Below are 27,812 nucleotides of genomic sequence, written 5' to 3' on the forward strand. Positions count from 1 at the left end.
CCCCAGGCTCTGCTAGCGCTCAGTCTCTCTCTCTTTTTTTTTTTTTTTTTTTTTGCATTTGCACGGGATTGTGGGAGGAAGCGGAGCGCAGCCAGACACCCCGTCGCCCGCCCCCCTTCCCCTCCCCCCTCCCCCAGCCGCCTTGTGCAAAGATGGCTGCACCGTGAGCGCAGAGGAGGAGGAGGCGGCGGCGGCGGCGGCAAGAGAGCGAGCACCCAGCGCCTGCACCCACCCCGGGGCCGCCCGGGACGCCCCCTCCCGAGTGCGCGCCCACCCTTCTCTCTTGCAAGCGCCGGGGCAAAGGCGGAGACAGCGGGGTCCCTCCTCCCCCCCTTTCCCTCCTCCAGGGGGAACCCCCCTTCCCCCCTTCTTGGCTCAGCGGCTGCACCCCTCCTTTGCCCGTCCCTCCGCCCCTGTCCCTTCCCTCCCCCGCCCGGGGCCTTCCCGGGCCTTCGGCGGCTGCAAAGAAAAAAAGAGAGAGAGAAAAGGGAGGAAAAAAAAAAAACAGCGGAGGGAGCGGCGGCGGAGGAGAGCGCGCGCGCGCCCCCTCCTTTCCCCCTCCCTCCCCCTCCCCCCAATTTCCACCGCGGCCAATTCATGGACAGGAACTACCCCAGCGCCGGCTTCGGGGACCCGCTCGGCGCCGGGGCGGGATGGAGTTACGAGAGGTCAGCGAAAGCTAGGTAAGGAGCTGAGGATGGCCTGGAGAAAGGGGCCAAGGGGTGGGGGCCCAGTCGGGCCGGGCCCGGCCCGCCCGGCGACGCGTGCATCGCAAACTCCCCTCCGGCTTGCAAGGGAGCGGCCTTCTTCGGTTTGTAACAACGCCGCCGCCCCAGTTTGCAAATTGCAAACTCTGCCAAAGCCAGCTCTGGCTTGCAAAGGGAGAAATGCAGCGGGAAGATAGGGGTGCAAAACAAATTTTCGGACGGGAAGGCCTTGGGAAGGTGGGAAGGACTGGCGAAGCAAGGCCTGGACTTCCCCCATCCTTGGATTCCCGGCCTACTGACCCCTCCCCCCGGCGCCCCTGGCTTCGCTCTTGCAAAGGTGGTAGGGAAAGAGAATTCGAATGCCGACTTGGGGGTCGCGCACCCCCTCCCAGGTCCTATTGTTCCGGGACTGCGTGAGGCTGGGCCACTCGCCTCCCCCAAAGAAATTCCGCGCGCAGAGTGGGCACAGGGCCCCGCCCCCTTCTTAAAACTAGGGTTGTGTGTGTGTAAAAGGGGGGGGTCTGGCATCTGGGATACGCCCCCTTTTGCTCCCCCACCCCCAAAGGCTGAGAATCCGAGTTGATGGCCAGAAGTGTTTGCCCTCTTGAGTCTCGGCCATGAATTGGGGCCGTTGCATGGGGAGAGTCGGGTGTTTCCCGGGTGTGTGTTTGTGTGTGAGCGTGGGCCCTGTGCTTGCGTGGCTGCAGTGTGAAATTGTTCACCTGTGAAATTGCCCCTTTCCTGCTGCTCATCAGTGTCGCGTCCTTACTCTTTTACCTGTCCCTGGATCCCCCCCAACACACACACCTGGGTTTCCCAGCGTGTCAGAATTTCTCAGGTTGGACTCCTCGATTTGTATCTTTTCTTCCCCACTGACAAAAGGAATACTCGTTTGTACACATACCTGGCTTTGCATGGGCTCCTGCATTTTGAACCTCAACCCCTGGGGATGGCCTGTATTCCTGTCCGCACTTGTACCTGGTACTTTCCCCAAGTCCTGTCCCCTCCCCACTCCCTTACGCCTGCGTTTGGGGAGCATTCTACCTCCTGTTTCCGACTTGATTCAGGACTCTTGAGGTTCAGGGTTTATGGCATTTCCGAGGTGGGTGTTCCTGTGCACCTCTGGGGTTGGCCCCACGGTCTAGGTCTGTGTCACCACCTCTCCACCTCGCGGGGGTAGGAGGACGGGACAGGACAGAGGAGGGGCTCGGTAGGAGGACCACGCCTTTTACATTTTCAATTCAGGACACTTCCTCTGACTTACACCCTCCCCCGTGGGTTTGTCTCGGTGTGCATGCTTGTGTTTATAAACGTGAGACTATCTGGGTTCTATTTACTGGGGCTCTAGAGTGGGGCCTTTTCTGTGGCACTGGATTCCCTTGTCTTATCTCCTTTGGAGCCCAAAGTTCCTTGGGATAACCCCCCAGCGAGCTGGAAGGTTCCCACCTCCAAGCTCCCTGGGGATTTCCTGAGCTCCCTTTTTTGAGGTAGCTTGGAAGAACATTCTAACATTACCTCCTTGCCCCCAGCTTGGTCTATGGCAGTTCCAGGACCTCGCACCCAGAGACGGACATCTTACACCGCCAGGCCTATGCGGCCCCCCACCCACTGCAAAGCTATGCCACCAACCACCACCCGGCAGGTACGGCCCCCATCCCGCCAGGCTTCGCCTGGCCCTCCCTCGGAGGTAGCTGGTTGGCTGCTGAAAGTTCCGCCCCTCTTAATTGGCCATGCCTTATGTAGTGACCCGCCCCTTGCTACCTCTTCTCTGATTGGTTGCCTCTGAGCTGCTGGTGCCTGTTCAATTTCACGCCGGATTCGTCTGTCCTGTCTCTAGCTCTGCCCCTTTTGCTCCAATTGGCCCCGACCCATCAGCCCCAAATCCCACCTTCTCTTCCAGGCTTTTCCGCCTCTCTCCAGCCCACTCCAGTCCTTTCCCTCTGGTTTTCCCTCACCCTCTTGGCTTCTTTGCCCTCTGAATTTCCTTCTGATTCGCTTTCTTCCTGATTGCCTCCAATTCTTTGGCCCAGCCCCTTTTTTAAAAAAGATTTGCCCACTACTTCACTCAGCTCCTTTGGTCTTGCCTCCTACTTTTCTGATTGGTCCCCTTCCTTTGATCCCGACCCCCTCCTCATTCCCAGATGTACCTCAAGTGAGACTGTGCTCACTAGTTTGATCCCCGGTCCTTTTGGTTGGCTCCTTCCCGGTGTTCCTCCCCATTTTTGTTTGGATTCTCTGAGGATGATTTAACTCCTTTTGACTTATACTTCGTTGGCTCTTTTGAGACTCCAATCCTCTGGCCTCCTCCTGGTGTTATTGAGGACTCTGTCCTTTTCTCCCTGTTTTGATTAACCATTTCTCACCTGGGAATCCTGTCATATGGTTGGATTGTACTCTATTCTGTTTTACTGGGTTATTTCTTTCCCTCCCCTTGACCCAGTCTCAGCTTGCTTCTGCCCCTTTTCTCCTGTTTGAATTTTCTATCCAGCCTTTTTCCCTAACTTCACCGGGTTGGCTTTTTTCTTTTCTCTCTCAACCCTGCTCTACCCCCCACTTGGGTGACTCTGCTCCCTGTCCCTGGCCAGGCCTCTCTGGACTCTTTGACACTGGCCTTCACCACGCGGGCTCTGCAGGGCCCGACGCCTCCGTCATGAACCTCATCTCAGCCCTGGAGTCCCGGGGCCCCCAGCCTGGCCCTTCTGCCTCTTCTCTCCTCTCCCAGTTCCGCAGTCCTTCGTGGCAAACAGGTAAGCCCAGCGCCGGCCCATGGAGGGTTAAGGTGAGGCTGGCTTGTGGTCTTCTCTGACCTACAGTGTTCTCCCATCATTCCCAGCCATGCACACACCAGGCCCTACGGAGCTCTTCATCTCGGGCGCCCTACCGGGTTCCAGCACCTTTCCATCCTCCTCTGCCCTGTCGGCCTACCAGCACCCGGCTTCCTTCGGCAGTCGTCCTTTCCCAGTGCCCTCATCCCTCAGCCTCCAGGATCCCCCATTCAGCCCTCCTGCTAACGGGCTCCTGTCCCCTCATGACGTGCTCCATCTGAAGCCCTCCCAGGCTCCCACGGTGCCCTCCTCACTGGGCTTTGAGCGCCTGGCAGGGGGTGGTGTCCTGGGGCCTGCAGGCCTTGGCCCAGCCCAGACCCCCCCTTACCGCCCTGGCCCCCCAGATCCACCTCCACCTCCCCGCCACCTCCCAACTCAGTTTAATCTGCTGGCTTCCTCTTCTGCTGCTGCGGCTGCGGCCGCTGAACAATCCTCTCCACAGCTGTACAATTTCTCGGGTGCTGCCCCAGGCCCACCACCTCCTGAGCGGGCCCTGCCCCGCCAGGACACCGTCATCAAGCACTACCAGCGGCCAGCTAGTGCCCAGCCCCCACCACCCCCACCACCAGCCCATGCTCTGCAGCACTACCTGAGCTGTGGAGGCAGCTATCCGTCAATGGGCCACCGGGCTAACCTGGCCTGCAGCCCTCTGGGTGGTGGGGAGCCCTCCCCAGGTGCTGGTGAACCTAGCAAGGCTGGGCCTAGTGGAGCCACGGCTGGGGCATCAGGCCGGGCCACGGGCCCTGAGGCAGCTGGAGGAGGTGGGGCTGGGGGTGGAGGTGGAGGTTACCGCCCCATCATTCAATCTCCTGGTTATAAGACAGGCAAAGGTGGTTATGGAGCCGCTGCAGGGGGTGCCAACAGGCCACCACCACCCCGCTCCACTGCCACACCCAAATGCCAGAGCCTGGGTGGGCCAGCAGCGGCCTATGCCACTGGGAAGACCTCTGGAGCTGGTGGGGCTGGGGGCCAGGCCTATTCCCCTGGTCAGCCCCAAGGGCTTCTGGGACCTCAGGCCTATGGGCAGGGGTTTGGAGGGGGTCAAGCACAGGACTTAAGCAAAGGCCCCAGCTACTCTGGGGGTCCCCCTCAGCCCCCCAGTGGCCCCCCACCTCCTGGCCTAGCCACATGTCAGAGCTACTCCCCAGATCAGCTGCAGGGGCAGCTCTATGGAGTGCAGGGTGAACCGTACCCAGGACCAGCTGCCCACTCCCAGGGGCTGCCCACAGCCAGCCCCTCGCTCAGCTATAGCACTGGCCATTCCCCAGCGCTCTCAGGCCATGGAGGTGGCTGGGGACCCAGCTCCTTGGGAGGTGGTGGGGAGGCCAGCCCCTCTCACATCATCCGCCCTCTCCAGTCTCCACCTGCCACTGGCCGCCCACCTGGAGTTGGCTCCCCGGGAGCCCCTGGCAAATACCTGAGCTCAGTCTTAGCCTCCGCTCCCTTTCTGGCACCCCCTGGAGCTGGCAGCTATGCAGCTGGAGCAGGTGGCTACAAGGGCAAGGGGGATGGCTCAGAGCTGCTGGCAGGCCCTGGTGGGCCTCCGGCTGAGCGCACTGAGGATGAGGAGTTCCTTATTCAGCATCTCCTGCAGGCGCCCAGCCCCCCGCGGACTTCAGGGGCTGATGGCTTGGTGGGCGAGGATGGGGCAGCAGATGCCTCCAAGGGACTTGGTGGGAGTGGTGGGGCTGGGGGGCCACCAGGCACACCCTATGAGTTGGCCAAGGAAGACCCCCAAAGGTACCATTTACAGAGTGTCATCCGTACCAGTGCCAGCCTGGACGAGGGTGCCACAGCAGCCCTTGAGCTGGGCCTGGGGAGGTTGAAGGAGAAGAAGAAAGGGCCAGAACGGGGTGGTGAGACCCCAGAGGGGCTGGCCACCTCAGTCGTCCACTATGGTGCAGGTGCCAAGGAGCTAGGGGCCTTCTTGCAGAAGAGTCCACCACCTCCGCCTCCCACAGCCCAGCCAACCCAGCCCAACCCCCATGGCCTCCTCTTGGAGGCTGGAGGCCCCGACCTCCCTCTTGTATTGCCTCCACCTCCCCCCCAGCTGCTTCCCTCAGTCCTCAGCCATGCTCCCAGTCCCTCTCCCAGCGCCCCCAAAGTTGGCGTCCACCTCCTTGAGCCGGGCACACGTGAAGGGGCACCCCAGCCGCCTCCACCACCACCACCACCTCCACCACCCATGCCACTGCAGCTTGAGGCCCATCTCCGAGGCCATGGCCTGGAGCCCGCAGCCCCCAGCCCCCGCCTTCGACCTGAGGAGGGCCTGGAGCCTCCAGGTGCCATGCAAGAATTGCTTGGGGCTCTGGAGCCACTGCCCCCAGGGCCTGGTGACACTGGTGTGGGCCCACCTAACTCTGAGGGCAAGGATCCTGCAGGCGCCTACCGAAGTCCCAGCCCACAAGGCACCAAGGCCCCACGCTTTGTGCCGCTTACCTCCATTTGCTTTCCCGACTCCCTGCTCCAGGATGAGGAGCGCAGCTTCTTTCCCACCATGGAGGAGATGTTTGGTGGAGGGGCCGCAGATGACTATGGAAAGGCTGGGCAGCCTGAGGACGAGGGTGACCCCAAGGCAGGCACTGGACCACCTCCAGGTCCCCCTGCCTATGACCCCTATGGGCCCTACTGTCCAGGTCGGGCATCTGGAGCTGGGCCTGAGACTCCAGGTCTGGGCCTGGACCCCAGCAAACCCCCTGAACTGCCCTCCACGGTCAACGCTGAGCCACTAGGCCTGATCCAAAGTGGGCCCCACCAGGCAGCACCCCCACCCCCACCTCCACCACCACCTCCTCCGCCTGCCTCCGAGCCCAAGGGTGGCCTCACCTCGCCTATCTTCTGCTCAACCAAGCCAAAGAAGCTGCTCAAGACGTCATCCTTCCACCTGCTGCGACGCCGAGACCCACCCTTCCAGACACCCAAGAAGCTATATGCCCAGGAATATGAGTTTGAGGCAGATGAGGACAAGGCCGATGTGCCTGCAGATATCCGCCTCAACCCCCGACGCCTGCCTGACCTGGTGTCCAGCTGCCGCTCGCGGCCAGCCCTTTCGCCTCTAGGTGACATCGACTTCTGTCCACCAAACCCAGGCCCTGATGGACCCCGGCGCCGTGGCCGCAAACCCACCAAGGCAAAGCGCGATGGACCACCCCGGCCTCGGGGAAGACCCCGGATCCGCCCATTGGAGGGTCCCACCACTGCAGGGCCAGCCTCAGCCTCCATGTCCAGTGATGGGGCCAAAAAGCCCCGGGGCCGGGGTCGAGGTAGAGGCAGGAAGTCGGAGGAGGCAGGGGGCACCCGGTTGGAGCCCCTGAAGCCCCTTAAGGTAAGGAGATGGGTTCTAGGAGGGGTTGGGGCTGGGACATCTGAGTTGTACAGAAAGTGTTAAGGTCATAATCTGATCTAGGGATATATGGTTTACATCCCCAAAACTTGTGAAGAGGTCAATCCCAGGGAATCCCAGGATTACCTGAGATCTGAGAATTGCAGTTGGGTTCTGGCAGGGGGCAAGAGATTAGAGTTAGGGTCCTAGGTGATAAAGTATGAATAATTAGGTCCTGTGTGTCTGGTTCTCGGGAGGAACTGGGGGTCTCTTGGCCAATGAGCAATCAGAACCAAGTTCTGAGGGAGGAGCTGCAGCCCTGCCTGCCTCCTGAAAAGAGTTCTGGGATTACACAGGCTGGAATATGAGAATTTGGACTTTTGGGTCTTCAGTGATGTTCTGGTCTGAGGAGGGACAGAAGGTCTGGGACCTAGCTTCTTGGATCTGAGGGAAGAGGGGCTGGGGTTTAGACTTCTGGGCTGGGGCCTGGACTCTTAGGCTTGACTTTCCTCTGCCCCCATATCTAGATAAAGCTGTCTGTGCCCAAGGCTGGTGAGGGTCTGGGAGCCTCATCGGGCGATATCATTTCTGGTGTTGACCACAACAGCCTGGATTCAAGCCTGACTCGGGAAAAGATTGAGGCCAAGATCAAGGAAGTGGAGGAGAAGCAGCCAGAGATGAAGTCAGGATTCATGGCATCCTTCTTGGATTTCCTCAAGTCAGGCAAGCGTCACCCACCACTCTACCAGGCAGGCCTGACGCCACCTCTCAGCCCCCCCAAGAGCGTTCCACCCTCTGTGCCAGCCCGAGGCCTGCAGCCCCAGCCATCTGCTGCGCCCACCGTGCCGCACCCCCCACCTGCTGGCGCTTTTGGACTGGGGGGTGCACTGGAGGCAGCGGAGAGTGAGGGGCTGGGGCTGGGCTGCCCTTCGCCCTGCAAGCGGCTGGACGAGGAATTGAAACGGAACCTCGAGACCCTGCCCTCTTTCTCCTCTGATGAGGAGGATTCTGTGGCCAAGAACCGAGACCTACAGGAGAGCATCTCGTCGGCCATCTCTGCCCTGGATGACCCGCCCCTTGCTGGACCTAAGGACACTCCTACCCCAGAGGGGCCACCCTTGGCCGCTACAGCTGCAGTCCCTGGGCCGCCGCCTCTCCCTGGGCTCCCCAGTGCCAACACCAATGGCACGCCTGGTGAGCTCCTAGAGGGTTGTCTGGGAGTGAGATGGGGGTTATTACAGTCACCAGATACGGTTGTGCAGTTCACACACTGCTTAAGGGATTCTTGTCACGTGGCAGATGTTGTAGTCATGCAAATTTGCAAAGGTGATTTCCTGACTGAGGGAAAGAAATCCTCTCTGGAAGGAGCATATGTCTCTGGTGTGCTGCTCAGGGGTCCTGGGTGGACTAGCAGGGGCTGCATGCTGGGCCCTGGAGGAGGCTGGGGACAGGAGCAGGCTATAAGTGATGGGGACAGGGTTGGGTACTGAAAGAGGTTTTGAAACTTTGACTGTGGAGTCATCCACGAGGACTAGGGGTGGACTTGCGTGGTACAGAGTTTGCCTAACACTTGTAAGGCCCTGGGCTCCATTCCCAGCATCACCAAAAAGGAGGGTAAGCCACGTACAAAATGGGCAGAAAGGTGTCTGGGGCAGAGAGGGCTTTCATGTGACAGGCAGGAGGGAAAGGCCAGCAGTACATAGGGCTGGGTGGAATTCTGTCTTGAGATGGGTTTTGGATAGAATTTAATGGGATATCGGGAGTTGGAGCAGAGCATTTGGGAGGTACTTAAATCAGGCTTGAAAGCTAGGCAGGTTGGTACCCAACTATAATCCCAGCACCCAGGAGTCTGAGGAAGGAGGATCATGTGACAACCTGGGCTACATAATGAGATCTCAAAGTAAAAAGTCTGCTGTGTGTCAAAGACTCACCTATAATCCTAGCTACTTGGGAGGCTGAGAAAATCAGCCTTGATTAAATCAGGCTTGAAAGCTAGGCAGGTTGGTACCCAACTATAATCCCAGCACCCAGGAGGCTGAGGAAGGAGGATCATGTGACAACCTGGGCTACATAATGAGATCTCAAAGTAAAAAGTCTGCTGTGTGTCAAAGACTCACCTATAATCCTAGCTACTTGGGAGGCTGAGATTGGGAGGATTTAAATTCGAGGCCAGCTGAGGCAAATAGTTCTTGAGATCCCATCTCCAAAATAACCAGAGCAAAATGGACCAGAGGTGTGGCTCAAGTGATAAGAGTGACTGCCTAGTAAGTACCAAGCCCTAAGTTCAAACCCCCAGAGGGCTCAAGGGTCTTTAGGTACAGCTAGGCCTTTAAAGGGGTTGTGAAAAAGCAGGAACTGAAATAAGAGGTGAGGCTGAGTGGAGGTGTTAGGAAAGATGAGAAAGGCTAGAGTGTTCTAACCAGAGTGTAAGGGTCAGTCATGGTGGAGCTAGGACAGGACTGGGGAGCCTTGGAAGGGCCAGACAGGGTCTTGGCTAAGCACACAGGGTCAGAGAAGGAGCAATTTTAGGAGTTGTGGAATTTCAAGGAAATAACAGAGGAGTAAGGAGGGCATGCAAAAGGGAGTTGGCAGATAGGGAGATGGGAGGGCAGTGACAGTCCCCAGACTGGGTAGCAGGTCATGTTGAGAACCCCCGGGAAAAAATGAGGAAATAGAAGCAGGGAGGGGGTGACTTAGGAGTCAGGGAATATCAAGAGTTAGAGCCAGATGAGGGCTATGAAGGGCACAGAAATGGGACTGAAAAGGATACCAGAGGTAGAAGATGGTTTTGGGGCTCCATATAGCTGCAGGAACCTCAAAAGGGTCTCCTGAAGAGATTCAATGTGACAGAGCTGCTAGGGTACTGAGTGGGAATTGGGAGCGAGGAACTGCTGATACCACAGGAGGGCATGTTTGAGGACAAAAGACGTGCTAGGGACAGTAAGTGGGATCTAGTCCTGACATGCCTCTCTCCCCCAGAGCCCCCGATGCTGGAAGAGAAGCCCCCACCTTCCCCACCTCCTGCCCCAACGCCTCAGCCTCCACCACCCCCTCCGCCACCCCCAGCCTTGCCCTCAGCCCTGCCATCACCACCACCACTGGTGGCCCCCACAGCCAGCTCCCCGCCTCCACCACAGCCACCACCTCCACCAACCCTGCCCTCGCCACCACCACCACCACCACCCCCACCAGCTGCTCCTCCTGAGGAGCCTGCTGCCCCGTCCCCAGAGGAGCCTGAACCACCGGATGCCAGGCCTCTGCACCTGGCCAAGAAGCAGGAGACTGCAGCCGTGTGTGGAGAAACGGATGAGGAGGCCGGGGAGAGTGGCGGAGAGGGTATCTTCCGAGAGCGGGACGAGTTTGTCATCAGGGCTGAGGACATCCCCTCTCTCAAGGTGAGTCCACAAATGGCCTCATGTATCTGACCACGAGGCGGGCTGAGACAGACTTTCTGGGGACCTCGAGTCCATGGTCTTTTTATTTATTTATTTAGGCAGTACTGGGATTTGAACCCGTGCTTATGCTTGCTAAGCTGGTGCTTTACTTCTTGAGCCACTCCGCCAAGTGAGTCCATGGTCTTGATGGAGCTGATAGAGGTGGCCAGCTGGGACACTTGGTCTAACAGAGGGCATGGGGCCTCTTGAGATGCTACTTGTGTATGTGTATGGGCATTACGTATAAAAGAACTGAGTTCTTTTTTTTTTATTTTGCAATACTTGGGTTTTTAGCAGTACCTGATAGACAAGCCCTCTACCATTTGAGACATAATCCCAGCCTTTTTGTTTGTATTTGGGTTTTGAGACAGGGTCTCTAGTTTTGCCCAAGCCGGCCTGGAACTCTCCATCCTACTACTTTTGCCTCCTGTGTACCTGGGCTTACAGGCATATGCTACCAAACTTGGTTTTATAAGCGTTGTAAATTTGTCTTACAGTTCTGCTGCTGGCGTACCTAGGGTGAGGTAGGGAATGATGCAGGTGCAACCCTGTTCTTAGGGATCTTCTAACATAGCCCAACGAGCCAAGAGAGAATGCCTGCAGTTTTTGCCACAGTGGTAGAAATGGAGGTGTTGACATAACACAACTAATGCACAAAATTAACAGCTGATGGCTTGGGAGTGCTCATAGTGCTCAGGCTGTATCTTTTTTTTTTTTTTTTTTTTTGGTGGGACTGAGATTTGAACTCAAGGGCTTCACACCACTTGAACCACACCTCCAGTTCATTTTGTGGTTATTTTGGAGATGGGGGTCTTGTGAACTGTTTGCCCAGGCTGACTTTGAATTGCAGTCCTCCTAAGTAGCTAGGATTACAGGTATGAGCCACCGGTGCCCAGCCAGGTTGTATCTTAAATGTTCTGTGTAGTCTGCCTACTTATTACTCACAGCAAGTGTTGGCACACTGTGGCCTCCAGGCTTAATCCAATGCTCAGCCTGTATTTGTGAATAAAGTTTTATTGGCACACAACCATACTCATTCACTTACCTATTGTTTATGGGTATTTGCCCCATCCATTGGCAGATTGGAGTTGGCTCAAACAGCAAAAGATACTTGTCTTCTCGCCTGGCCTGTTTTGGAAAAGACCTTGTGACCTTTAGGGGTGTTTGGTTTGTAGGGAGTGGGGGTCAGATCGTTGGAGTTATGTGATAGGTGCTTTGAGTGGAGGATGACGTAGGAGCTCCTGTGAGCATTAGAGCTGATTCTTAGTGGGTTAGCCGACCACTGTCACCCTGAGGGTGGCACCAAAGGCTGTTTTCCATGTCATTCACTGTCTTTGACTGTACATCAATCATAGGTCAGGATCCGGTGTGGTCCTGGATGGCCCTATTCTGTTGTGCTAAGTCTTGGGAGTTGGTTCTACTGAAATATGGATGGAGAGATTATGGGATGAATTAATTATGAGGATAAGAGCTGCTATATTGTGCTTTCTTCATGAGTGTGTTTTGTGACATAAACTAATGTGTTCTTTTTGTTTTGGTTTTTTTTTTGTGTGGTACTGGGGCTTGAACTCAGGGCCTATATCTTGAGTCACTCCTCCAGCCCTTTTATTTATTTTTTTTGTTGGGTATTTTCAAAACAGGATCTTGTGAACTATCTTCCCAGGCTGACTTTGAACCTCGATCCTCCTGATCTCTGTCTCCTGAGTAGCTAGGATTACAGGCGTAAGCCACTGGTGCCTGCCTTTCCCATACTACTTTTAATCTTTATTGTGGGAAAAGTAGGATAAGTATAGATAACCCTTTATTCAGTTTCCACTATGTCCACCCTCCAGCCAGTCCCATTCCTACTCCACTCTAGAACTTTCTTTTTTCTTTTTTTGTTTTGGTGCTACTGGGGTTTGAGCTCAAGTCCTCATGATTACTAAGCAGACGCTCTACCACTTGAACCTCACACACCCCAGCCATTTTTGCTTTAGTTATTCTTTGGATAAGGTCTCAGGTTTTTGCCCTGGCCAGCCTCCAACTATGATCCTTCTAATCTTTGCCTCCCAGGTAGCTGGGATTACAGTTCTGAGCTACCACTCTGGGTTTTTTGTTTTTTTTTTTTTTTTGGACAGTGTTTAGCTGTGTAGCCCAAGCTGGCCTCAAACTCATGATCCTCCTGCCTCAGTCTCCTGAGTGCTGGAATTACAGATATGCACCACCCTGCTTGGCCCGGTTTAGTACTTTTTGTCCCCCACTCCCTGTGCTTTTTTCCATACTGTGTTTTCAGCTCAATTTTAACACATGCAAAGGAACCTGCCTAAGAGGTAATACACATTATAAAGCAAAGTGCTAGAATGAATATCCGTGACTCCACTACCCCACCCAGTTGCTAGAACATTCCGAATGTCTGGAGTCTAAGGTATCTCTCCCTGGTTCTTCCTCATGTGTCTCCAGGGTCACCCTTTAGCACCTGTGAGTGCTAACTCATTTTATTGTTAAAATTGATTTCTGAGATTGATGTGGCCATCAGCGTGGAAAAAAGGTTTTGCCTGCTTTCTCCTTGGGGGTATGACTTTGTATGCATCACAGAATTTATTCTTTATGGTTTTTTTAAATTATTTTTGTTTTCTTTTGACAATACTGGGGATGGAACCCAGGCCCTTGAGCATGCTAGGGAAGTGCTGTACCAGTGGAGCCACAGCCTCAGCCCTTTTGTTTTTATTTTGTCTTTGAGACAAGGTTCTGCTAACTTTGCCTAGGTTGGTCTCAAACCACAGTCCTCCCAATCTCTGCCTCCCCAGGAGCTGGGGTTACAGACATGAACTACCTTGCCCAGCCACATTTTACCTGTACAAACATATTTCCTTGCAGAGATTACTAGCCCTGTTTTATAAAGCAGGAAACTTAAGCTCAGACAGGTCAAGGTCAAGTTCATAACATACTTACTTTCTAAGCTGCACTCCCTCCCCCCACCACTGGGGTTTGAACTCAGGACTTCATACTTGTTAGGCAGGTGCTCTACCATTTGGGCCACTCCACCAGCCCCTTCTCAGGCTTTTGCAGCTTGGAATTCACTTGCCTGTCCCTGGAGCCCATAGGCTCAGCACCAGACTCAGATGTGTGCTGTGTACATTTTGGTCAAATGTTGGCCTTGACAGTGGCCAGCAGTGCTAAACAAGGCTCTGGACTGGAGAACTCAGCCATCCCCATTTCACAGATGATGAAGTCCACATACAGAGAAAAGGAACCCATCAGCTGGAATTGTTGAGCTGGGAATGGAGCCAGGGCCATCTGACACCACTTCCCAGCTGGTATGGGGCAGGGGAAGGGGCCAGGTGAGGACTCAGATGCTTAAAATACAACTGGAGTGTGTGAGGATGGGGGGCACAGGGAGCCACCCATGCAGATAGCAGGGGACTCTCTTTTGTGCCTTGGGGGTGGGGCAGGCTGGCTGCTGGGTTCAGAGCCCAGCTTTGAGCTAGATCGAATCTCAGCTACCTCAGAACTGGGCTGGTGGCCCTTCCTCCTGAGCCTGGGTTTCCTCAACAGGGCTGATCATATCAGTACTTCCCTCTTGCAACATTGTGGCGCCTCACATGTTGTGGCTTGTCCCGATCTCTGACAGTTTGCAGTACACAGAAGGTGCCTGTGAATGCTCTGTCCTCTTGGTGAGCTAGCTAGTGCTGCACAGGGCTTGGCAAACTTCTGCTGTAAAGGACCAGATAATGTTTCAGGATGTGTGGGCCATGTGTAGTCTCTGTCACACCTTCTTCATCGCTTTTTGTTTTTATAATCCTTTAAGTTTTTTTTGTTTTTCGGTACTGGGATTTGAACTCAGGGCCTCACACTTGCTGAGCAAGTGCTCTATCACTTGAGCCATGCCACCGGCCTTATAATCCTTTCAAATTGTATAGCTTTGCATGATTGTGCATGCCTGTAGTCCTAGGTACTCAGGACACTGAGTTGGGACAATCCTTGAACCCAGGAGTTTTCAAATGGCCTGGGTACCATAGTGAGGCACTTGTCCCAAAAAGACAACTAAAAAAACACGGGGCATGATGATGTATGTCTGTTATCCTAGCATTTAGGAGGCTGAGGTTAGAGGACAGAGAGTTTGAGGCCAGCCTGAACTACATAGTGACAAAACACAACAAAATAACAAAAAAGCCTCAAGACGTTTGTTCCAGAGCGACAACCCAGTAGAAATATATGAGCCATATATGTGGGGTTTTTTGTTTGTTTTTGTTTTTTTTTTGCAGTGCTGGGATGGAGCCTAGGACTTGTGTAGGCCAGACAAGCACTCAATCACAAGCTGCATCCACAGCCGAGAAGTGTGACTTTAAACTTTCTCATTCCCACATCAATAAAAAATTAAAATGAAGTTGGTGGCTGAAGTCTGTAATCCTAGTTACTTGAGAGTCCAGTAAGATCAGGAAGGTCATGGATTGAGGTCAGCCTGGCCAAAAAGTTCAGGAAACCCCATGTCAACCAATGGCTGGGTGTGGCAGTATGCGCCTGTTACCCCAGCTACTCAGGGAAGCACAAATAGGAAGATTGTGGTTCATGCCAGCCCAGTCACAAAATGAGACCCTCTGTCAATAATGAGAAAAGGGCTGAGGAAGTGGCTTAAGTGGCAGAGTGCCTACTTAGCAAGCACTGGGCCCTGAGTTGAACATCAAATACCACACACAAAAAAAAAACATTAAAGAATAAAATAGCTGGGCACCAGTGGCTCACACCTGTAATCCAAGCTACTCAGGAGGATCGAGGATCGTGGTTCAAGCCAGCCCAGGAAAATAGTTCACAAGACCCTATCTTGAAAAAACCCTTCACAAAAAAATTGGGCTAGTGGAGTGGCTCAAGGTGTAGGCCCTAAGTTCAAACCCCAGTACCAACAGCAACAACAACAAAAAATATCCAACACAAAAAAGGGCTGGCATAGGGGCTCAAGAAGTAGAGCCACCTGCATAGCAAGCATGAGATCCTGAATTCAAACCCCAGTGATGCCAAAATGAATGAATGAATGAATGAAATGAACCACATATCCAAAATACCATTTCAGCATGAATTGAAAAGGGAGTGATAATAATAACTCCCACTTCTTGAGGATGTTGTGAGGAAGAAGCAAGATGTATACTCCATGTATGTAAAGTAGAGAAGGAGGACATTTAAGGAGAGGAAACAACCCATGCAAAGGCCCTGTGGTGAGGAGAAGCATGGCATGTTTGTGATGTGCCTAGATGCAAGGTGTTAAGTGGCTGAACCATGAGTACTGAGGCTGGGGAGGTGGACAGGGGCAGAGCACATAGGACTTTGTATGTTAAGGTTGGATGAGTCAGTGCTGTTGAAGACATTAGACACTGTTCTGCTAGGACCCTATGCCAGCAAGGACACAAGGAGGTGAGTGGGGATGTTCCAGGCCTACAGGACCAAGTGTTCATAGGTTCTGGATCCTTGTAGCTTTCTTTCTTTCTTTTTTTTTTTTTTTTTTGTTTGACTGGGGTTTGATCTCAGGACTTTGCACTTGCAAAGCAGGTACTCTACGGCTTGAGCCATACCTCCAGTTCATTTTACTCTGGTTTTTTGGGAGATGGGGTCTCATGAACTGTTTGCCTGGGGTGGCCTTGAAACTTGATCCTCTCCATCGCAGCCTCCCAAGTAGCTAGGATCACAAGTGTGAGTGCCATCAGCACCTGCCTTTTTTTTTTTTTTTTGCAGGGGAGAAGGTGTTTGGTACTGGAGGTTGAACTTAGTCTCATACATGCTAGGCATGCAGTCTACCACTTGAGCCATGCCTCCAGCCCTTTCTTTTTCTTTCTTTTTTTTTTGCAGTCCTGGAGTTTGAACTCAGGGCTTTGCACTTGCATGGTTCTACCAGTTGAACCATGCCTCCTTTCCCCTACAGCTAAACTTTGTTGTTAATACTATTCCTGAATGCTTGTAGTTCACTCGCTTGTATCTCTGCTGCTTGCTTCATATGGCTTACCTCATCATAGTTCACATTCTCAGGAAAGAATCTGATTGGTGCCGGGTGGCTAGTGGCTCAGGCCTTTAATCCTGGCTACTCAGGAGGCAAAGATCAGGAGGCTTGCAGTCTGAAGCCAGCCCAGGCTAATAGTTCTTGAGGCCCTATCTTGAAAAAAATCCATCCAAAAAGGGCTGATGGAGTGGCTCAAGGTATAGGCTCTGAGTTCAATCTTCAGTACCACAAAAAAAACAAAACTCATTGGCTCTGATCAGCAGTGGGCCAGGAGTGGAATTAGTGATTTGCCTGTCCATTGGTTACTCCAGACAGCTGTGGCTTCCATTGTGTAGGGTCCATGGGGAGGGCAGCTTCCTAATAAATGGACGTGGGCATGGTTAGTCATACGATTGACATGAAGAGACTGGAAAAGTGGGGCTGAGGGACTGGTGGTCCCTGACTGGGCAGTGGGCAGGGATGATGCCAGGGTCCTGCCTGATGACTGGGTGTGGAAGTCCTGGGAGGAACAGTGACTTTGGTAAAGACACCAAGTCCAGGTGGGATGTGGTGGGTGGAGGAGTCTGAACTCATCTGGGGGCCTGGGGAGGGCCCAGGTTTCTTGGCTTTGGGAGAGGCTCCCAACTTCTTCCAAAGCTCCTGAGACTAGATTGGGGAATGTCACATTCATGTTGAGAGGGAAAAGGCAGCACTGTTGGGGGGACCCAGATGTACAAATGTCTGGGGCCCAGTATGGACTCTGGATGACCTACTGGGCAGGATAGAGAATTAGGGAGAGGACCCTGAAGCTCAGGCTTTCTGTGCCAGGCTAAGGACTCTGCATTTGGGGCACTGGGAGGTTTTTGGAACAGGTCAAGGTGTCTGAAATGGATCTCCATCTGAGGTCACTGGGACTAAGGACTGTGTTGGCTTGGAAGAAAGGACTGGGGGTCAAGGCCTCTGCATCCCTGACTTATTCTGCCTCACCCTGTGACACTCATGCAAGACCCTTTGTGGACTTCATTTTCAGTAGCTTATTGTAACCCTTTCTTTGCACTCCCTTGGCTGATCCAAGAGTCACAAAAAATGAGGTTGTGAAGTAAATTGCCCAAGACCAAGAGTGGATACATGTAGCCTGCCTGCGTGTACCAGCCCTCAGCTGGAACCTGCAGCAGACATCACTAATAGATTCCAGCATTCCCTGCTGCTGAGTGCAGAGCTCCAAGAAGACATTAGCAATCAATTGCCGATACCATCTGATTTGCTTGTCCATTGGTCAGGGCTCTTCCAATCAGCTGTGGCCTCCATTGGGGGAACTGTGGGCAGGGCAGCTTCCTAGTAAATGGTGGTGGGTGTGGTTAGTGGTATGATTGACATGAGGAGACTGGAAAAGTGGGGTTGACCTCTCAACTCTGGATTCTTTGAATGCAAAAACTGTTCTTCATTCATCCCTGAGTTGCTACAATACCAGGGGAACAGTTCCCACTTTTTTTTTTTTTTTTTCCTTTGATGGGACTGGGGTTTGAACTTAGGGCTTTCCACTTGCAAAGCAGGCAGGCTCTCTACTGCTTTAGCCAAGCCTCCAGTCCATTTTGCTCTGGTTACTTTGGAGATGGTGTGTGGGGGGGTGTCCCTTTGACAGTTTGCTTTGGATGGCCTTGAACTGTGGTCCTCCCAATCTCAGCTTCCTAAGTAGCTAGGATTACCGGCATGAGCCAACAGTGCCTGGTTCTTATTCTTTATTTATCTGGATTTTTTTCTACACCAGCCCCTTACAGAAGACAATTAGATATTACCTTTTCCAGGAGGCATTCTTGGGTTCAGATTGAATTTGAGGTCTATCCCCTAGGTTCAGCTGTGTGGAGGAGTCAGCCTCAGCATGTTTAAGCAAGTAGTCTGCCATTGAGCCACACCCCCAGGCCTTTTGGTTTTAGTTCATTTTTCTGATAGGGTCTCACCCTAACTTTGCCTATGGCAAGCTTTGAACCTCTGTCCTCCTACCCCTGCTTCCCAAGTAGCTGAAAACTGCAGGTATGTGCCATCAATACCTGACTTGGTTTTGAGATAGAATCTCAGCTAACTTTATTCCAACTGTCTTCGAACCTCAATCCTCCTGCCTTCATCTCCCAAATAGCTGGGATTACATACAGGCAGGCCTCACCATGCTTGGCCTCTGCTGTTCCCTTTACTCCTCAAGGTCTGATGCTGAGTATGACTTTTGCCAGTGCCCTGCTGTGGCATGCACACCTTGGTAGGGGGTCTGAGTTTGTGCATGGGATGGAGAAGGGCTGCAGACAAGGGAGCTGTTCTAATCATGTGTCCTTCCTGTGGTGGGTAGGTTGATGAATTGAACTGAGGAGTCTGTCATCCATCTGTTTTTGGCTTAAATGACAGATTTGTCTTGTTCTGTTTGTGTACTTATCTGTCTGCTTACCTGTGACATGAAGGCCCTGTGAAAAGTTTGGTCGTGTCTTACTCCTGTCAGGCCACTGTACCAAAATACCATAGGCAGGGTGGTTTAGAAACCCAAGAAATTGATTTTTCATAGTCCTAGAGGCTGAACATGCTAGGTCAAGGTGTCAGCAGATTCTTTGTCTGATATGGCAACTTCCTGGCTCTTAGATGGCCCCTTGTGGTCCCCTCACATACAAAGGTTGTCTTGTCTTAGCCACCTCCCAGAGGGACCAGCTCCTTACATCATCAATACTTGCTAGGTTTGCTATTTACTTATTGCATTAGTTGGTTTTGGACTGAGGACCTCAGGCTTAATAGGTTGGCACACTAGCACTTGAGCCACACCCCCAGCCTGTTAGGTTCAACATAAGAGTGTCACTAGGATATTAGGATTTTGACCACGGCAGGGATCTTCCTTGCCACTGTAACCGAGTGCCAAGCAAGGATGTGTATGTGACAAGTGGTGGATGGGTATACTCAGGGCTTGTCATTACTTAAGTCACCAGGAAGCTTTATACTGTCACACTGGAAAGATGTAACATATGAAACCCTGTGGCCCAGAAATGAACAGCCTGATCAAGAATATTACCTGGCAAGAGCTGGGTGCTGGCAGTGTACATCTGTAATCCTAGCTACTCCAGAGGCAGAAATCAGGTGGATTGTGGTTTGAGTCTAGCCTGGGAAAAAAGTGAGACCCTAAATACCCAACCCCAAAAAAGGGCTGGCAAAGTAGCTCAAGTGGTAGAGTGCCTGCCTAGGAAGTGTGAGACCTTGAATTCAGACCTTAGTACAGCCAAAAAAGAAAAAATCTGCAGAGAACAAAACCAAAACCAGAAGTCCAAGATCAAGGTGTTCACTGGGGTGGTTCCTTCTGAGGGTGTGAGCAAGGCTTACAGCTGGAGGTGCTGGCTGGAGATCAACTGAAGGACTGGGATGTGGTTTGATGGGAGTGCTTGTCTTACGTGCACGAGGCCCTGGGGTCCATCCCAGCACTGCAAAAACAAATGATGATGGGGCCAGGTTCAAGCTGCACCCCAGGGCTGAAGACATCTTGGGGCCCAAAGAGCCTTGTTAGTGGCTGTCTTGTCCTGCCTGGTGACTCTACCTTTTCTCTAGGGGGATGGTGAGGCAGGCCAGGGCAGGGAAGAGGGCTGACCTTGCCGGCCTCGTTGCATGCTTCCTCCTCAGCTGGCGTTGCAAACAGGGCGTGAGCCGCCACCCATCTGGCGAGTCCAGAAGGCCCTCCTGCAGAAATTCACGCCCGAGATCAAGGATGGCCAGAGGCAGTTTTGTGCTACCAGTAATGTAAGCCCACAGTGGGGTATGTGGGCTTGGGGGACCCCAGGGTTGTGCATAGTACAGGGGTCCACTTCCTGCATGGTTATGACCCACCTTTGCTCTAAAAGTTGGTTCTGGAAAGGGGTCTTTAGCTCCTGGTAGGCTTGGTGGCTTGCCATGGTGGCCCGAGGCACACTGGGGGTGATGGATGGTTGTGGGGCTGGGGAGGTGAGTGTGTAGGGTTTTTCTCACTTGTCTCTTTCCTTCCATAGTATTTGGGGTATTTTGGGGATGCAAAAAACCGGTACCAGCGCCTATATGTAAAGTTCCTAGAAAATGTCAACAAGAAGGATTATGTGAGGGTCTGTGCCCGGAAACCCTGGCATCGGCCCCCAGTACCAGTCAGGTATGGATAGTGGGCACGAAGGGGAAGAGAGTGCACAAGTCCTGTGTGCATGGGGGTAGAGCATTTGAGAGGAGGGATTGAGCCAGGAAATGGGGACAGAGACCCTAAGGAAAGTGTAGAGTGGCAGAGGGTGGGGGACAGTGACCTAGTGTGAGGGACAGTGTGCTTGTGTGGCAAGCACTGGGGGGTCCCGAGGAGTGGAATTTGGGTCTCTTTGGGGTTGCTGAATGCAGCCCTTGTCTGCACTCTTCCAGACGCTCCGGGCAGACCAAGGGCCCCGCATCAGCTGGGAGCAGCTCCGCACCTCCACCCAAGGCACCCCCACCCCCGCCCAAGCCTGAGACCCCTGAGAAGGTGACATCTGAGAAGCCCCCAGAGCAGACGCCTGAGACGGCCGTGCCTGAGCCCCCTGCCCCTGAGAAGCCATCCCCACCCCGGCCCATGGAGAAGGAAAAGGAGAAGGAGAGGGTGACGCGTGGGGACCGGCTGTTGCGGGGCGAGCGGGCCACTGGTGGGCGGCACACACGGCCCGAGCGCAGCCTGGCCACAGGACAGCCTGCTACTTCCCGGCTCCCCAAGGCCCGGCCTACCAAGGTGAAGGCTGAGCCACCCCCTAAGAAGAGGAAGAAGTGGCTAAAGGAGGCAGTGGGCAATGCCTCTGCGGGCGGAGCCCCCCCAGGCAGCTCCTCAGACTCGGAGTCGTCCCCTGGGGCCCCCAGCGAGGACGGTGAGGCCCCCAGCAGCTGCAGGCTAAGGGGGAAGCATGGGGAGGTGACTTGGGCCTTCAGAAGGAGGAATGTCCAGAGGGTTCCAGGCAGTTTTAGCAAGACAGTGACAAGTACCAAATAGTTGAAGCTAACACTTAATGTGGTACCTGCCTCTGTGACAGGATGTCTGCTAAGAATTTTGTACGTACTAATTTACTAGTTTTTCCAGCAATCCTGAGGCAGACACTGTTATTCACCCTACATACAGATAAGGAAACTGAGGCACAAACAGAGGGGTATTGGGTACCCTGGCAAAGCTGGAAGCAGCTGCAGCACCCCAGGCTCTGTACATCAAGGGGGGTTCTTTGCCTCATCTTAGGCAGGTGCCAGGGGCTAGGAAAGATGGGGGACCAGCCTCTGTCCTGGGGCCCCGAGATGGCGGTGGTTCCTGTGACTCCCTGGGTGACCCTGAGGAAAGAACATGGTCTTTTGGTGCCTCAGTTACATCGCCTGTAAAATGGACTGATAGTAGGTGGAGCAGGTAGAAGACTGCTTGCCGAGAGTAGGCACCCTGTGGGAACACCATGTCTGTCTGGTGCAGTGCTGTGTCCCCAGGGCTTAGAGCGATGTCTGTTTTGTGACAATTAGAACAACAAAAATGCTGAGGGTCAGTGGCTCATGCCTGTAATCCCAGCTATTTGGGAAGCTGAGATAAGGAGGATCAAGATTAGAGGCCAGCCCAGGCAAATATGTCTCAATAACCCATCTCCAAAATAACCATAGCAAAATGGACTGGAGGTGTGGGTCAAGCAGTAGAATGCCTTCTTTGCAAGTGCAAAGCCCTGAGTTCAAACCCCAGTCCCACCAAAAAAAAAATATGTATATGTGTGTGCATGTGTGTGTTTGTATACACACAAATAAGTACACATGTAAAGTAACAAATTATAGCTGATTTTTATTGAATACTAACCATGGGATAGGCATCATTTTTGTTTGCTTTCTTTTTGGCACTGGGGTTTGAACTCAGGACCTCACACTTGCTAGGCAGACACAATAACACAGTCACGCCTCCAGCCTGCTCCAGGAATCATTTTAAGTAGTTATGTGTTGGCTTATTGTAAATTCATATAAACTCTTTGAGTACACTGGCCTGGAACTTCTTGGTCTTCCTGCCTCAGCCTCCCAGGTTGCTAGTATTACAGGGATGGCCACCACACCTAGCTACATCCTTTCTTCTCTTTTTTTTGCAATGCTGGGGATGGAATCCCAGGGCCTTGCACATGCTAGGCACTGAGCTGCATCCCCAGGCCTCATCTTTTTTTTTTTAAATAGGTGTATCGATCTAATTCATATACCAGACATGTCTGGCTTTTTTTTTGGTACTGGGGCTTGAACTCAGGGTCTTCACCACTCCACCAGCCCTATTTTTGTGAAGGGTTTTCCAAGATAGGGTCTTGCAAACCATTTGCCTGGGCTGGCTTCGAACCATGATCCTCCTGATTTCTGTCTCTTTCTTGAGTAGCTAGGATTACAGGCATGAGCCACCAGTGCCCAGCTCTTTTTGTTTTTTTGGGTTTTTTTGTAGCACTGGGTTTTGAACTCAGGGCCTTATGCTTCCCAGGCAAGCACTCTTACTGCTTGAGGCACTCTGCCAGCCCTTTTTTATGATGGGTTTTTTGAGATAAGGTTTCAGAACTGTTTGCTTGGGGCTGCCTTCAAATCTTGATCTTCCTGATGCTGCCTCCTGAGTAGCTAGGATTACAGGCGTGAGCCACACCCAGCCACTCTGTGGTTTTGTTGCTTCTCATTCCACAGCTCTGGTTGGCAGGCTTCCACAACTTTCTCATGAGTGCCAGCCCTGTTTCTTCCCCCACTCCCCCTTAGACCTTCTTCAAACCTGCACATCTCTGAGCTTAGATCTTTTTGTCCTGGTTTCCCTTTCATGGGGCGATTGTTATGGCTATGCAGTCACCAGCCCAGACCAACCACGGGGGGGGGGGGGGGGGGGGGGGTGACGACACAGGCATCCTTGCCTCTTCTCTGGATCCTACCCTACTGCTCACCTCCACAGTTGGGTTGTCCTAGCCATGGTCCTCCTGCCCTAATTGCTCCTAGTTCCCCCCTTCATTCCCACAGCCCATCCCAGTTCAGCCTGGTCCTCTGCCCCTGGCTCATTGCAGTGTACATTTAACTGGTGCTTGTCTGTTCATCCTCCCCAGCAGACTTGGGCCTCCCCAAGAGCAGGAACTTCACTCCAGGTCCTTGCTGTTGAGAGCACTGTGTACCTCACAGGTATCCTTAGAGAGAAATGGAATATTGAGTGTACCCCCATTTTCTCCCAGAGCGGGCAGTACCTGGGCGCCTGCTGAAGACACGGGCAATGCGAGAGATGTACCGGAGCTATGTGGAGATGCTGGTGAGCACGGCGCTCGACCCTGATATGATCCAGGCCTTGGAAGACACGCATGGTGAGCGGGCCTCTGGGGAAGGCTGGGCCTGGGGAGGAGGGCTAGGGGCTAGGGCCTGTGCCAAAGGGTCTGGGGGAGGAGAGCTGGGGCCTGGACCCCTGGGTCTGAGGGAGGAGGGCCAGAACCTGGATTCCTGGGTCTATGGGAGCAGAGGATTTGGGGGCCCAGCCATTGGTCCCTCCTTGGCCTGGGCTGTGGTGCTCTAACTCCCTAATCTTCCAGACGAGCTGTACCTCCCACCCATGAGGAAGATCGATGGTCTACTGAATGAGCACAAGAAAAAAGTCCTGAAGCGGCTGTCACTGAGCCCAGCCCTGCAGGTGCTTGGGGGCCTGGGAGGGGGGCATCTGCCTGGGTCCCAGAGTCAGATATGAAGACCTGTAGTGTCAGCCACTGTCAGGTTTCCTGAGCACCCTGCCTGTAGGGGGATCATTGGAAAGGCTCCCTCTCCTAGGCCTAGCTGGGAGGAAGGTGAGGACGGGTGTGAGGATGGTGTGTACATTCCCACAGCCCTGGGCAGGGATGAGAGCCCGAGGCCTCTGGGCTGTTCTCTGGGTGGAGGTGTTGTTAAATTATCGAGGACTTAGCAGAGGACAGCTGTGGAACACAAGAGTGAGGACAAAAGATAGACCAGGGTCTACAGCCACAGCTGGCTCTAGGACAGTCCACTTCCTCAGCCTCTGTTGATCTGATGTAGGCTCCTAGAATTCCAGTCTTCAGGGCTCAGTCAACTCTATGATTTCCCCTTTGGAGTGGCCTATAATGTGCTGGTATGGAACATGAGGGTTGCTTTGAGAATTCTGAGATACATTGTAAATGTGGCACTGAGGATTTTGATCAGGTCTTTAGTCTGCCACTAAGAATGTTACAGTGACTTCAAATTCTGGGATGGTTTTAAGGCTGGTTGTAGAAATTCTGGGTGTAATGAATGTTCTGGGGTAGAATATACGGTTGAGACAGATGCATGGTGGGATGTTAGGTAGACTCAGACTGCTGGGTAGGATGTTATTTTCTGCTCAGAGTTCTGGATAGGACATCAGTTAACTTCTGGGTAGAATGTTAGTTGGACTCAGAGTTCTGGGTAGGATGTTAGTTGCACTCAGACTTCTGGGTAGGAGGTTATTTTCTGCTCAGAGATCTGGGTAGGACATTAGTTAACACTCAGAATTCTGGGTAGGTGCTTTCTTCGGCAGCACATGTTCTAAAATTGGAACTATACAGAGAAGATCAGCACGGCCCCTGGGAAAGATTGACATGCAAATTCATGAAGCGTTCAATAAAAAACAAAGAGAATTCTGGGTAGAGCCTATCTCAAAGAAACCCATCACAAAAAAAGGGCTGTGGAGTGGCTAAAGGGGTAGGCCCTGTGTTCAAACCCTAGTACCACAAAAAGAAAAAAGAAAAAAAAAAAAAACTTCTGGATAGAATGTTGGTTGGGCTCAGAATTCTGGGTAGGATCTGAGTTGGGCTTAGAATTCTGGGTACAATGTTTGCTGTGCTGAGAATTCTGTATGGAATGTTGGTTGCGCTCAGAATTCTGGGTAGGATGCTAGTTGCACTGAGAATTCTGGGTAGGATGTTAGGATGACATAGAATTCTGGAATGGGTTGTCAGACTGGGGCTGAGAATTTTATCATAGACTGTTAATGCTGGTTTGGAAGATTCTGGGATAGAGCTAGGTGGCTTGGGGAGTTCTGGAGGATGTTAGTCCAGTGTATGAATTCCAAGATTGGTCATCAGACTGGCACTAGGCGTCTGAGTGGGATGTTGAGAATCCTTGTATTATCGTAGGGTCACGTCCCCAGTCAACACATTTTAAGTTGAAAAGTATTGCAAATCAAAAGTGTATTTAATGGGGCTGGAGGCGTGGCTCAAGTGGTGGAGTGCCGGCCTAGCAAGCATGAAGCCCTGAGTTCAAACCCTAGTACTGCCAAACTAAAAAAAAAAAAAAAAACCCAAAATGCATTTAATGCTGGGCATGGTGGCACATGTTTGTAATTACAGCACTTCCAAGCTGCCTTGGCTACATAGCAAGACCTTGTCTCAAAAAATCAAAAAGAACAACAACAAAAGGATGCATTTTGCCTCCCAATCTGAGCAGCATAGCTGAGCAACTGGGCACACGGAGAGTGGTTCTGTCTTGCCATGAACATGGGGCTTCTCGAGCAGATCTGAACCTATATTGCTACCCAGGAAAACAGCAGAATTCAAAATTCCAAGTACAGTTTCTACTAAGAGCAGATTGCTTCATCCCACTGTAAAGTCAAAAAGAAAAAAAAAATAATCAGCCAACCCAAGTTGTAGTTTCTCTGCATAGAATATTATTATAGGTCTGAGAATTATAAGAGGAACGTTAGTCAGATTTTAGAAATTGGCTGGAACATTTAGGGTAACCGAGAATTCTATGTAGGATATTAGTCTGACTGAAAATCCTGGGGTATATTGTTAGGCTGTCACTGGGAATTCTGGGACAGAATTTTGGCTGGCATTGAGAATTCTGGGTAGGACATAGCACTTCTAGGCTGAAGCAGAAGAAACAGTGTAAGGCTTCTACGTCCTCTGAGAAGGTCAAACTGCCTGAGTATCTCTCCTGATCACAGCCTCGGGAAACTGAGGCATATGATAACCCAAGAGTATTAGGTTGTAGTGTGGGTCCAGAGGAGGCCCACTGATCCCTTGGCTTCCCACAGGACGCCCTGCACACGTTCCCACAGCTGCAAGTGGAGCAGAGTGGGGAGGGCTCCCCCGAAGAGGGAGCTGTGCGGCTGCGGCCAGCCGGGGAACCCTACAACCGCAAGACCCTCAGCAAGCTGAAGAGGAGCGTGGTCCGAGCCCAGGTGGGGGCTGCAGGAAGTGGGCAGTGGGGGGGCTGAGGGGAGAACCTGTGCAGGGCTGGCCAGAGGGGCTGAGGTGTCTCTACCCGGTCTGTCTGCCCAGGAGTTCAAGGTTGAGCTGGAGAAGTCAGGGTACTACACCCTTTACCATTCACTCCACCACTATAAATACCACACCTTCCTGCGCTGCCGGGACCAGGTGAGCCTCTCCGGAGCACCCGTCACCCTGGGGTTCCAACATTCACCATTTCCTCTCTGGATCAGGAGTCCAGGCCCCAGCTCTCCTCCCTCAGACCCAGCTTTCCTCCCTCAGTCTCAAGAGTTGTGGACTCCCAAATTCTGTTTCTCTTGGACCTCTGAATCTAGCTCCATTCCTCCTCCCTGGGAACCTTGCTCCCCCCTCCCCGCAGAAGCTGCTTCCATCCCTCGCAGCTCCTCTTTCACTCCCACAGACTCTGGCCATTGAGGGCGGTGCTGAGGACCTGGGCCAGGAGGAGGTGGTGCAGCAGTGCATGCGGAACCAGCCGTGGCTGGAACAGCTCTTTGACTCCTTCAGTGACCTGCTAGCCCAAGCACAGGCCCACAGTCGCTGTGGGTGACCATCCCGCCTGTGGGGCTCTTCCTCCATGAACCAAGAATTGGGACAGAACTGTGTCCTCAGGAGCTGACCCCTGGGCTCTGTTGCTGCCGGGGAAGGGGGATCATTGGTCAGGGTGTGTCCATGCTGCCCCCCCCAGGGCAGGGTTCAAAGTTTGACTCCCCCCCTCTCCCGAGCCCTCTCTATTCCCTTCCTGTTCCCTCCCACTGTTCGGTGTACAGAGAAATTATTTATATATATGTATAAATGTCTATTTAGTAACGGTTTCCCTCTCCCCTTAGCCCAGTCCCCCCCTCCACGGCCATAGCCCCTGCCCCCTCCACCTTGTACATATGTATAGGAAAAGTCTATGTATGGTTGAGCAGGGCATGGCGGCTTCCGAGAGCTGGGGGACCCCATTCCCTTCCCCAGCGCCCCCTGTAGGCCATGATCTTTGCTAAAGGCCATTCCCTCCCCAGGGCATTCAGTGTCGGGTGGGAGGGGAAAACGCATCTTGTTAATTATTTTTGATCTTATTTATTGTACATACCTAGGGTGGGTGGGAGGGGCTGTGGAGGTGGTGGGGGGACGGGTCCCCTCCCTCTGCCCCTCCCACTCCTTTTCTACAGCAGTTTGTCTGTGTCTGTCCCTCACCCATGGCCCTGTCCCATTGTCGTCTGGATGTGGTTCTATTTTTTAATTGGTCCCCATTCCTGGTCCTGCCCTCTCTGCCCCATCTCCTTCTCTGTCCCCTCCAGCCCTTGTCTCTTGCTCTTTCTTGGGCTTCTGTACAACTCACCTTGTATACACTGTGTACACACAACCAGCCAAACGAAACCCAACGGCAAACACTTTA

General features: G+C 52.9%; 1 protein-coding gene and 1 non-coding gene across 2 annotated transcripts; both read left to right on the forward strand.

Annotated features, from left to right (window-relative positions):
* The first annotated feature begins 141 nt into the window (after positions 1-141).
* Prr12 (proline rich 12) lies at positions 142-27,812 on the forward strand. The gene is made up of 14 exons (XM_020159966.2): positions 142-683; positions 2,237-2,349; positions 3,293-3,454; positions 3,541-6,857; positions 7,382-8,048; positions 9,834-10,249; positions 19,875-19,991; positions 20,237-20,370; positions 20,625-21,097; positions 23,420-23,545; positions 23,768-23,865; positions 26,236-26,382; positions 26,483-26,578; positions 26,832-27,812. The coding sequence occupies exons 1-14, from the start codon at positions 598-600 to the stop codon at positions 26,976-26,978; spliced, it is 6,099 nt and encodes a 2,032-aa protein (XP_020015555.1). The 5' UTR covers positions 142-597; the 3' UTR covers positions 26,979-27,812.
* Positions 24,723-24,829, forward strand: LOC141418282 (U6 spliceosomal RNA). The gene has a single exon (XR_012442965.1). It is a non-coding gene; the product is annotated as a U6 spliceosomal RNA (small nuclear RNA).

This window comes from Castor canadensis, chromosome 16, assembly GCF_047511655.1.
Source record: "Castor canadensis chromosome 16, mCasCan1.hap1v2, whole genome shotgun sequence".
NCBI classification, from domain to species: domain Eukaryota; kingdom Metazoa; phylum Chordata; class Mammalia; order Rodentia; family Castoridae; genus Castor; species Castor canadensis.